This window comes from Mya arenaria, chromosome 10 (assembly GCF_026914265.1).
Source record: "Mya arenaria isolate MELC-2E11 chromosome 10, ASM2691426v1".
Classification (NCBI taxonomy): Eukaryota; Metazoa; Mollusca; class Bivalvia; order Myida; family Myidae; genus Mya; species Mya arenaria.
In genome coordinates this window covers 11078812-11091281 of record NC_069131.1, presented here as the reverse complement: position 1 = coordinate 11091281, position 12470 = coordinate 11078812, and the positions used below count along the sequence as shown (strand labels likewise).

Below are 12470 nucleotides of genomic sequence, written 5' to 3'. Positions count from 1 at the left end.
ATCAGATGACCTTGAGAAGAAGCGTGGACAGGAGGGAGATAGCGGGAGTGAGATGGACGGACAGACAGACACAGACACAGATACCACCAGTCGCGGACGCAGGAGGAAACGCCTCTACAAACGTAAGCATGACTTATATAATTATGTTGTCTCCTTTTTTTTAGAATTATATTTATATTTATGTGTTTGTTGAGGTTCAAAGGTCTAGGCATGATCCTTCCCCAAAATGCCTTACATAGATTATATCATAAAATATGTTACCATTGTCAAAATATATCACTTCATTTATTTGATATATAACTAGTGTAATAACTATTGATGTGGCATCTCAAATAACAAGTTTTTATTTTATTTATTTTGTGCTATAAATAAAAATATAAAATATAAATAAGAAGTACTTATACAAATTGAATATCATATTGGTGGTCATTTAATAAGAAATTTATATAACAAGTTTATTAAAATTGAGAAAAATTATATTTAATTTAGAAATCTCCTTTGATAAGTTCAATATTGAATCATCTTACAACCGATCATGGCCATGTAATCCCTTATTGTTCCTTGTTTTCATCATTCTTTAATTTAATTCAATAATTTGAGATTCATACTTTGATCACCTAAGTTGCATCTTTCAGACAAGTGATTTAGAGAAAGGCAATGTTACATTCAATATACAAGTGTATCTTTTCTTGCTTTTCAAAATATTTTTACGCATTTTTTTCAGCGCCTCCTGCATTCAAATTAAAGAAGAGCCCTCACCGAAGTATCGATTCTCGTTCCCCGTTCAGCACGGATCGTAATTACGACCTTCCCAAAGGCTCTGGATTCCAATTGAAAAAGAGCGACAAAAAATTGACAGAGTTTAAAGACTTCAGAAATGTGGATGTCTCTTGGAAGGTTTAAACAGTGTTTTGCACCTTAGTCATGATTTATCTACGCAGTGTTTTAATGATTAATGACCAGGACCCAGGATTACAAATATAGCCTCAAGTCCGAGTCTAGACTCAGACTCAGAAAACCACATTTATTGAATTACAAAGAATCATCTTTATTCCATTTCTTTTACGAAAGTAAATGTCAGTTTCAAATAATTATGAAATTCAGCAAAGTTCATCATATGATTTGATAATCAACTAGAAAGAAAGTTACAATGAAATGAAGATTTGCAGTTCTGCCACTTGAGTCTGAACTCAGACTTGTGACTGTTTGTAATCATGGCCCCCAAATCGTAAACATACTCAAGTGAAGTCTCAGCCTCAATGTCAACTCATTTTACCACATAAAATCATACTTTGATTAAAATCTTGCATGTTTTTCCTCTTTCTAAAAGTGTATTTTTTCATAGCATGTGTTGATAAAAACCTTATGTCAATGTTTTAAAGAAAGCTATTTCAAAGCATTGTAAATGGTGAAGATAATCCATAAATACTGAAAATACTGTAATTGGAAGTTTCAGCAGATAAGACTTTAATATGGTCAAAACATTTTGGTAAAACTTAGTTTTATAATGTATAGGTTAGTGTTTGTTAATATGTAATTATCTTTTTTTAAACATGGTCAGGGCCAGGGTAGCAAGGCGACCACTTCAATCTGTTAACTGTATGCTAATAATTAATAGCCATCTTAGTGTTCAAAATTATATCTTGGCTACTGGCCCAGCCACTCTATAATTATCAGCCAATTTATCCGCATAAAATCAATACTTGCTGACTTACTCAAACAAACTTTAAGTCTAAATAACATTTAGTAGTGAACCTGGGTGGGGCTATTTATATATGTCACTAGGGTAAGGGTTAGAAAGTGGAAAAAAGCAACCGTCTCATTTAAATATTTATATTAGTAGGCATGGCATTTTTGCCTTCTCCTGGATGTTATATATAGACACCACCCTCATTCATTTGAACAAAATATAATTTTGAACACTAAGAATTATTTTTATCTAAACTAACAATCCAGCACATGAGATCAACATGTTGAGTTGCATGGAAAAAATGTTTTGAAAAGAAAACGAAACATATACCTGTATGAAGATTAAAATTGAGTTCTTTTGGTTGCTTCAGGAGCCTAAGAAGTTTGAGCTGAAGAAGATAGAGACAAAAACGACCACCTTCTGGTCTGGTTCCCCCAAGGTACACAAAAACATCACCAGGCCTATTAGCTGCAGTTTTAATGAAATACAAAATATGCATCAACAAAATTTGAAGAACATATTAATTTGATAAGTTAGACAATAAATTAAAGATATATATTGCACTGTCTGCAGGATTAGATCATGTGTAACCATTCTGTAACTGCACCACCATGATTTCACAGTGTTTTATGTAACATATAAATGGAAATTATCTTTATGGTGGAATTTGTCAATACTGCATCGAATTGTGTTCAACATTCAAAATGTTTATGTTTATGTTTCGCAAGTAAAGTGAACATACTTTTTGTTGACACCATTTGCTACATGTATCTGGCAGAAGGTTAATATAAAGTGATCAAGAGGCCTTTTGGAACCAGTAATTTATTTATAAACAATTTTTTTATGCAGTTCAAAACAGAGAGTGGGACTTTAATTAATTACTTAAATATTCTTAGTATAAAATAAATGTAATTTTTCTCCTAATAACAAATTACTTTTGCATCTTTTACAGAAAAAGGAAAAAAGCCGAAGCAAAAGCAGATCGCCGTATGTATAACTAAGGTTTTAAAGACAATCATAAATAAGTCACTTCGTTGAAATAGTTTTGTTGCCATTGTCACAGACCCAGAAAAGTATGCAGTCAGTCATGGGATCAAACCCTGGAACCTCAAGCTTGCAACTCAGGTCCTCTTACAATTGAGCTTACTGGCCAGTATAAATCACATAGTTTACCTTCTTTCGTGAGTGTGACAGCAATATGACATTCACCTCCTCTTTCCTTGATTTTGTCCCGAAACTCCGAGACCAGATCATATTGAACCATTGTGGGCCTCTCATCTCACCACAATTCTCAGTCGCACTTGTGTGCTGGACACTAGCAAGGGTCCCATGTTGGACACCAAATGTCACAGGCTCAGAAGAGTATGCAGCCAGTCTGGGACTCGAACTATGCACCCCCTGATTGTAAGTCAGGTGATCTACCAACTGAGCTAACTGGCTGGAATAACTTGAATACTTACCAGACATGTGCACTTCCATCATCTCCTTCTCCAAAAACATTCTGCTTAAAGCTGCCTTCTTTCCATCAAAAGTTGTTTAAATTATTTGTAAGTCATGTCCTGATATTCACAAATTTCTTTCATGATGAGTCAGTACAATACTTGTCTTTTAAGGGACCGTAAGATCCGCCGGGTACCCTCTCCTCGTGCACTATCCCCGGACTCTGGGCTTGACAGCGAGCAGCTGACAGGTAGGACCTTTTATCAGGGGTGATCTTCATTTTCAAGCAAAACAAAGAGTCTTAGACTCACACTTTATCCATATTGTCAGGTATTATCCTGATTGCAGGGTAAACTTTATTCAAATTGCAGGGTAAACTTTATCCAAATTGCAGGGTACACTTTATCCAGATTGCAGGGTAAACTTTATCCAAATTGCAGGGTAAACTTTATCCAGATTGCAGGGTAAACTTTATCCAAATTGCAGGGTCAACTTTATCCAAATTGCAGGGTAAACTTTATCCAGATTGGAGGGTAGACTTTGTCCAGATTGCAGGGTAAACTTTATCCAAATTGCAGGGTAAACTTTATCCAGATTGGAGAGTAAACTTTATCCAAATTGCAGGGTAAACTTTATCCAGATTGCAGGTTAGAGCTCCTTGTTATCCTAGTTTAGACATTCACATGGGGTTAAAACATTTAAGACATTATATACATTTAAATTTATTTCAGTTGTATATAAGTAACCTGGATATGCTGTACAAAAGCATTAGACCAGAGAGAAAATTTGTTTGTAGATTTGTACCCCCCCTCCCCTGTCAGAAACCCCCCATCCAGGTAGTTGACAACCTTTTTGGCCTTTGTTATGGGTAGATGGAAAATTAGGGCAATATCACCCAAATTAAATTGTGCAACAATTGTGTTTAAAAAGAAAAAAAATAGCCCACCAGTTATATTTTTTATGTTTAATCTGGATGACATTCTAAAACATTTTTTTCTCTGGTCTAATTGAAATGAAAACCCATGAACTGCATTATGTAAGGAGATGGAAATAATTTCTATTGAGACCTTTTATTTTGACTAATTGTATTGTTGTTAACATCATAATTGTCTGAAGTTTGTGTTGCTATTAGGCTTTCATAGGTTGTTACAACAATTATGTTCTTTGAAATGTTTAAAACACTATGTAATAATGAGTGTCTGTTTGTTTCTCAGCAAGTTTAATTAGGATCTAGTGATTTATATTTCTTTCAATTTTGATGTTATAACAATTCATGTAATGAATTTTGCACAAAAAGCGCTGAATCGTGCAAGGCAAGATGGAGATAAAGAATTAAAAATACACAAGAAAAGAAAAAAAATCAGCCAATAGGAAAACAGGAAAACCTAAATCAGCCAATCAGATTAAAGACTCTGAGTCATCATCCAATCAGCTTTCTGCACTGAAGAAAAGTGACAACCAATCAGAAGGCAGCTCTGAGTTGTCCAATCAGAACATGCTTGATGGTTTTTCTGATACTGCAACTGAGCATTACAAAGACTTTCAACTTGATGATGGGACCAGTCTGGGAAATGAAAAAGGAAGACAAACTTCAAAACTAAAATTGCCTCTCATTATAACATCAAAGGATTTGGAAGGTTGTCACAATAGGATACAATTAGCTTTCATATAATTGTTTGAATCTACACAATATGCACATATCCACCTGTTTTATTCTATCTTTATACTTGCATTGTTTGGTTTGTTATATACACATCATTTTACTGATTCTTTTCATTTTCTTTTTTCAGCATGGCTTTTTCTTTTTGAAATTAACTGGATTGTATGGCAAATTGCATGAGATATTTTATTTCATTTGATCACAACTTCTTGTTGCTAAATCATACTTAATGCATCATTCTTCTTTCACTGACAATGAACACTTATACTGTAAAATATTAACAGGAAGGATACTGAAAGAAGAATAAAATTGACTAAAACATAACAAAAATTGTTTACATCACCTAGTATTTTCAAATTCAATTGCCAATTTAAGAGATTGTAAGCATACTCTGATCTCTGTGCAAATATAAATGACAAGATGTTATTGTTTTTCTGAGTGTTAGTGATATTCATCTGTATTCTTAAATCTCATAGTTTTAAGTTTGAACAACTCATAATGAATGATTTGATTATCTGTTCTATGACAAGGTTCCACAAGGTTTACAAGAGGGAAACTACCAGGAAATCAACTGAAGAGAGTTGTGGAAGAGAGACCTTTGAAAAACTTTAACATTTTTCAACCCCGGTCAACCGCAATCTCCCCAATTCATTATGAAAGGGAGAGTACTGTATTACAGACAAACCTTGGTACACAGTTGTTCCCCTTTGTTTGTGTTTCCCATAATTTTCATTGGATTGCATGAGTTCAAATCATTAGCCGGACGAACTCAACACTGACATTTCTCTTGTTTTATGGAATGTTTAAGCACTGTAAGTGTTTCCTTCACTGTGCATCCGTTTTGGAATGGAACTGGAGTTTTTAGAAACATTTGCCATTATTGGAGTTTGTTTTATGAAATATTGTTCATATCCCTATGTTGGTGTATCAAAATGAGATTTGCATGGTTTTGTTCTAAATTACTGGTTAGATTAAAGTGTAATTTGCATGTTTTACCAATTTATCACATCATTTTGCTGTAATGGAGTTGCAAGTTTGTGCACATTTGTTTTTGATGTTGTGCCAGCGCATTTTTTTCTACTAAACACAGAATATATTTTGCATAATTATTTGTTTGTCAAATATGTATTTGAATACCTATTATAAAAACATCTCATCTTATGTTGTTAATATTAAATGCATAACTATCTTTACAATGACAACAGATTTAAATGGATCTACTAGTATGATTTAATTATTTTAGTCTGATGCGTTATACATATTTTATAAAAGAAATTAAAAAAATACATCATAATGCCTGCACAACATTGTTTGCTACAGATGTAGATCGGAACAGTGCTGAAGACTGGAATGAAACTGCTGATGAAATAAAGAAGCTGTATGAAGGAAAAATGACTTTGAGTGACCTTGATAGTGAAGTTGATGGTCATCGCCATAGGGATAAGGTCAGAGGATTTCAAAATGAAAATGAAGATGAAATTATTCATGGCAGAAGAAGAGATAAAATACATAGTGACAAGAGCCCTACATATAAGGAAAGGCGTTTAAATTCAAGTGGCAATCATGATGCTAGATCACTGAAAGGCCATCAAATTGATGATGATTCAGTAAAAGGAGGAAGAAGGCATGGCATGAGCTCTGGTTACAGAGAAAGGGGTTTGAGTTCTAGTAACATTCAAGTTGCTCAACTGAATGAAGGCTCTCAACAAAGAAATGAAGATGATATCATTCATGGCAGAAGCAGAGGTGAGATCAAAGACCACAGCTTCAAAAAAAGAGAAAGGAATTTGAGGAGAAGTGGTCAACTAGATAATAACAGCAAAGGTTCAGATTTGACTTCTAGTAATGGTCAAATTACTAAAGTGAAGAAAACATCTGAAACAAGAAATGAACATGATTTCATTCATGGCAGAAGCAGAGATGAAGACTACCACCACAACAACAGAAGTATATATTCTAGGAACAGACATATTGCTCAACCACAATATGGCCTTCCAAGTAGCAATGGAAATGGTTTAACAGATAGCCGAAATAGAGATGAAGTAAACCAAGAAGATTATCAACCAGATAATTACAATAAAGGTGAAGATTTAGACAATGCAGATGATAAATATGGAGATGGTAGTGTGAGGCACACAGCTCACAGAAGGAAGAAAGGACTTAGTGAACGCGAAGAAGACTTGCTGAAGTTTCATGATAATACAGTCAATGACACTGATAGAAAAAGGTATGAGCCCAAGCCAAAGCATAGACCAGCATCAGTTAAGAGGCAACAAGATGATTGTGATGAGAGAACTAGAATGTTGGAGGAAGATCAGGAATCATATGAGTGGTATGAAGAAGAGAAACGAAATGGAAACTATAATCCAATAGATCAGTTGGAAAGTATGAAGCCTAATGATGGTACAGATTTGCCACAAAAATATCCAAATTATGAAAGCCAGCATCGAAGAAGCCAACCTGACAGACACAGAAATAGAAACAAGAAAACCACAGATACATTTGATTCTGACATGAGGCATATATCAGATGAACATAATGGACAAAAGAGAAGATCTTCTAAAGATTCTTCAATCACAAAAGATGATCCTGAAACATCTAACCTCAGAGAAGGTCAGGAGCTCAATGAAAATTCCAAAACAGCACTTGACAACTCTGTCATTTTCTATGAACATCTCGGATCATTCAAACATGGCTATGTTAAGGGAAGGAAGGGTAGAATGAAACCTATACCAATTTCTAGAATAGGCACATTGAAGGACCTAGAATATTTCAACAGTGATGCATCTGACACTGTTATAAGGGATCATATTCCATCAGGAGGTTTTCAACCCTCTAGGCAATCTTCAATGATTTCTAAAATGTCAGTAAAGTCTGGTCCAATGAGTTCCAGTAGAATGTCAATTCCTGGTTATTCATCAACACAAGGGGATAGGAACTCACTTGATGGAATTTCAAGACTGGATTCTCAGAACAGCCAGAGGGGAGGTCAAGGTCAGAATGGCTTAGGTCAGAGAACAAAGTCCAGTGCTGAACTTGGTTCAAAGGCTTATATTAAGGAGTACCAACGGAGGTACTCAAAACATGTTGAAGATGGAAGGCCTTCAACAAGTTACTTAAGGTTAAGTGAAAATAAAACTGATCAAGTTGGAGGAAAGCATAGTCAATTACCAGTCCTTCCTCACACTACAAATAGCAAGTCAAAACCCAAAGACAGGTTGAACAAGATGAATTATCCTATTCAAGTTAAAATTAAATACCATGGTGAAGAAAGACATACTGAACCTACCTTCAATGGAGAGGAAGATGAAGGAGGAGAAGAGCATGTTAATGATGATAATCAAGATCACAGAAGAGAGACCGAAGATGTTGATGATGCTGAAGCTACTAAACTTTTGGTAAGGTTTGAAAACTATCTGCAGGCGTTTGGTCATGATGATGTAACCCAGCTAGATGATGAATATGTAAAAAATAAGTATGAAGAGTTTTTTCAAGAGATGGAGGAAGAATTAGATTCAAGAATAAAGGAAAACAATGAAAGGAATGAAAATAACAGGGGAGAAAATAAGCTGGACAAATTAAAAGGATTGACAAACATACATCTTTTGTTAGAAAGAAACAGGAAGCAAAATCCTGAAAATGATAAACAAATGTATCAAGTTAAACTTCGAACAGGAATATCTGAAGGGAAATACACATCCGTAAATGAAGAATATTTGACAAAAAGTCCAGATACAGAAGAAATTTTGTCAGGGTTTGAAGACTACCTAAAATCACTAGGACATGGTGATGACACTCAGCTCGATCCAGATTATATACATATGAAATATGAAAAATACATGAACAGCTTGAAAAAGGAGAGAAAATCTCGAAAGAATGACATTGACCGAAATGAAGATCCAGAGATAAACAATGAAATCAGTTCAATACAAAGTTTTAAAGGGAAAAATAGACATGACAAAGAAGAAAACCTCATAAAAAGTCCAGAATCTGCTGAAATTTTGTCAGGGTTTGAAAACTACCTGAAATCATTTGGTCATGGTGATACCACACAGCTCAAACCAGATTATATCCATATGAAGTATGAGAAATACATGAACAATTTGAAAAAGGAGAGAAAACAAGGGAAGAATGGTGTGTATAAAAAAGACATTGACCAAAATGAAGATCCAAAGATTACCCATGAAAACAGTTTGATACAAACTTTTAAAGGTAAAAGCAGACAAGACGATAAGAAAAAAGTCATGAAAAGTCCAGATACTGCTGAAATTTTGTCAGGGTTTGAAAACTACCTAAAATCGTTAGGTCATTGTGATAGCACACAGCTTGAACCAGAATATGTTCATGAAAGGTATGAGAAGTATATGAACAGATTAAAGGAGAAAAGAAGTCTGCAACAAAATGGTGTTTATAAAAAAGAAAACCAGATTATGGGAATGGTGTTAAAAGACGTACCACATGCAGATCAGCGACAGGAGTTACAAGCTATTTTGAGTGAATTACTTCAGAGCAGAAATCAGGAAGAGACCAAAGCTAAGGAAAGTGACAATAGTGAAAACGCTCATGTTGGAAGAGATCAAAATGAAATCCTGTCAGGTTTTCAAAACTACCTTAAGTCAAGTGGGTGTGATGATATATCATATCTTGATGAGGATTATGTAAAAGCAGAGTTTAAAGACTACCTCAAAGAAATAGATGAAGAAGGCAAGGCAATTGATAGAGGAATGGATAAAAGGAGAAAAGGTGAAAACAGGTCCAATGAAGTGAAAGCTTCAAAACGCAATCTGTTTCAAAACTCTCAACTTAAAAACACTGGTAAATCAACCCTAGCACATGAGGAAAGAAACTTGAGTATAGTTGAGGACAATAGGATTATAATTCATTTACATACAGATAGCTTTAACAGAATTTCTCCTCCTCCATCAGTACCTACTGGCCTTGATTTTGATCAAGGATCAATAACATCTAATGAGCCTGATTTGGAACTCACTTTTGATGATGTAATTGATGTTGAGCAATTGGAAGGTATTGATGCTATTGAGCAAATAGACCCAGAAGAATATGAAAGAAAGATGAAAGAGGAACGAGAAAGAAAAAGGAAACACAAACAGAAGAAAAGGAGAAAGAAAAGGGATGCTGGTAAAGATATTACTGCTGAAATAGCTGAAAGTGGTGAAGTAAAGCATGGCCAAGATATGGAAGATGACAACATAGACCCGAACGAGAACAAAAATGTTGGGGAACATTCACAGAAGCAGAAGAAACACAAAAGGAGACATAAAAAGTATGTGGAAAGAGATGATGAAATGGATGATTACATTGACGATTATGCAGATAACTTTGATGAAGAAACTGCTGAGGAAGTAAAAGACTTAGATTGTATCAAAGGAAAATCTGAAAGAAACATGGTCTCAGTAAATGTGGATAATGATACTGATGATGAAAAACCAGTGAATGATAATATAATGGAAAAAGAAAATTCAAACGTCTCTACAAATACTGATTTAGATTCAAGAAAAGGAAGAACAAAGAAGAAACAAAGGAAATTAAAGCCCAAAAAGACTGAATGTGTTGGAAAGGAAACTAAAGCAGACAGAAACAATTCAAAAGATAGGAATGTTAATATGATTGACACAAGCATTGATGCAAATGAAAAACTGGTGGCAGAAAAGAAGACAGAGAAGAAAAAGAAAACAAGGAAAAACAAATCCAAGGAAAGGAATGCTGGGAAGAAAAAAGCTTCCAAAAAGCGTCCTTCAATGTTTGGAATTAACGTTTTCGACATGGAAAATGCTGAAACAGCTCATGCTAAGTTGGGATCAGAAGCTGTTTCTGATTATGAAATAGAAATAGAAAAATTGCCTAGCATAAGAAATCAGCTGGCTAAGATTCTTGGGCCAACATTGGAGAAGCAGATAGCTGACAATGAAAAGCATGATGAAAGCGAGGTTGATGAAATACCAGGTAATGAAAGTGATGATCAGCTTGAAGATACAAATGAAATTGAAACAAAAGATGAAGAAGACAAAGGAAATGAAAATCAGTATCAGAGACCTCTATCAGCAAGACTTGATGATGTTTTGGGAGATAATGAGGCTATGCGGAAGAAATACCGATCCATGTCCCTTCCCCTTCAGTCTGATGTTGAGAAACTTATTAAAAACATGAAGGAAATGTCAGTGGAAGAACTGAAAAAGCCAATACATATTCCAGTGTATTTGCCAGCCTTTCCACAGCGGAAGATTATCATGAAGAAACAGTTTAAAAGTAGTAAGTGAACAACAGTTACTATAATGTTTAAATTGAACAAATGAATATTTTGCATTTAAGATACGTTCCCAGATCATTTGGTAAAAGGTTCCAGTACTCTGTTATATATCAGTGATTCATTCTATATGAGTTCATGGACTTTGTTATTATATCTTAAATGTTGATACTTTAATCTCATGCCATGTTTTTGTGTGCATCCAAGCACAGTTTGTTTTGTGACATCATAATCCTTTGAAATTTGACAGATCCAAAAAGGGTTGTTCACCAAAGAAGGGGAAGGTCAATGTCAGTTTTTGACCTTCAGGAAATGTTGCCATGGCAACTAGATATAGGTACCATTTTGAACTGAATGAAGTGATATGTTTTGGCACCAGTGCCAGTTAATTTTTTGCACAGTTTTGTTGAAATGTGTCTTCACTGATTCAGTGTGGTTTTTAATGGCTGATAGTTCTCACAGTCAAGTTGTTGATGGCATGTGGCGTTTGTTGTTGTTGTTGTTGTTGTTGTTGTTGTTGTTGTTGTTTCGTCGTTGTCCTGTTCAGTTATTGGTAGCTGCTAGTCAATTTGATAATTAGACATGTTTGTTTAAGTGTTGTATAATAACAGTTTGTAAAGAGAGAGTACAAATAAATTGTCTCTTCAGTGTTATGCTATGTAAGCCTTTTAAAAATAGCATATGGAAATATTTGTTCAGCTGCATATTTCTATAATTCCAATGATGAATTAATTGTCATCCTGGAGCCATATCATTGACCCCGGATATGAGTCTTATAGTCGGGAGTTTGTTTTTAATTTTTCGGTGAAAGTTTGTCAACAATGGTTGCATTTCAGCCTTTCAAACCGGTATCAGTTTAGTAGACAGACTTAATAGCCTATAGTGGCCCGTGGTTTGAACTCAGAGAAAGTCTCGGCCATATCTAATTTTATTTTACTAATTTGTTTATTTTTGTCCTATTTTGTTTACTTTGCCACTGACATTTTAGTTAATATTCGATTTTTTATTTAAAAACGGTGATATCAATATCTTATGTGATTATAAATCACATGATTAAACGCTGTTGCCCTTTGATAGGAAATATGCTGAATGTCCAGTGCTTATAATAATTTTGATATTTTGAATTTAACTTTTAAATTAACAATGGAAACAAAAGTTTAAAGGGGATTTAAAAAAAAATAATAAAACACTTGTAGGCAATTGATTTATTATTGTTTACCAAAATGAGGTGTTTACATCACAGAGGTATGACTTCTAAAACTTCATTGAACATTTTGTTCTTAAGAGAAATTCAAGACTAATTGTTTCAAGTATTCCATTATTTTTTCTGATATTTTGCATATTCTTAAAAGAATAAAACTGCCATACAATGAGTTTATGAAAAAGAAACCATTCACTTTTCAAGCATTTGAAGA

General features: G+C 34.3%; 2 protein-coding genes across 7 annotated transcripts in view; both read left to right on the top strand.

Annotated features, from left to right (window-relative positions):
• The window catches only part of LOC128205452 (uncharacterized), a 68439-nt gene that overhangs the window by 32389 nt on the left and 23580 nt on the right, over positions 1-12470 (top strand). For all 6 annotated transcript variants that reach the window (XM_052907088.1, XM_052907090.1, XM_052907089.1 and 3 more), the window contains 5 exons: positions 6-122; positions 725-897; positions 2061-2129; positions 2643-2677; positions 3304-3380. In XM_052907088.1, coding sequence (XP_052763048.1) covers positions 6-122; positions 725-897; positions 2061-2129; positions 2643-2677; positions 3304-3380 — 471 coding nt within the window. The remainder of the gene's footprint in view (positions 1-5; positions 123-724; positions 898-2060; positions 2130-2642; positions 2678-3303; positions 3381-12470) is intronic.
• LOC128205453 (trichohyalin-like) lies at positions 7654-11749 on the top strand. The gene is made up of 2 exons (XM_052907093.1): positions 7654-11060; positions 11306-11749. The coding sequence occupies exons 1-2, from the start codon at positions 7673-7675 to the stop codon at positions 11407-11409; spliced, it is 3492 nt and encodes a 1163-aa protein (XP_052763053.1). The 5' UTR covers positions 7654-7672; the 3' UTR covers positions 11410-11749.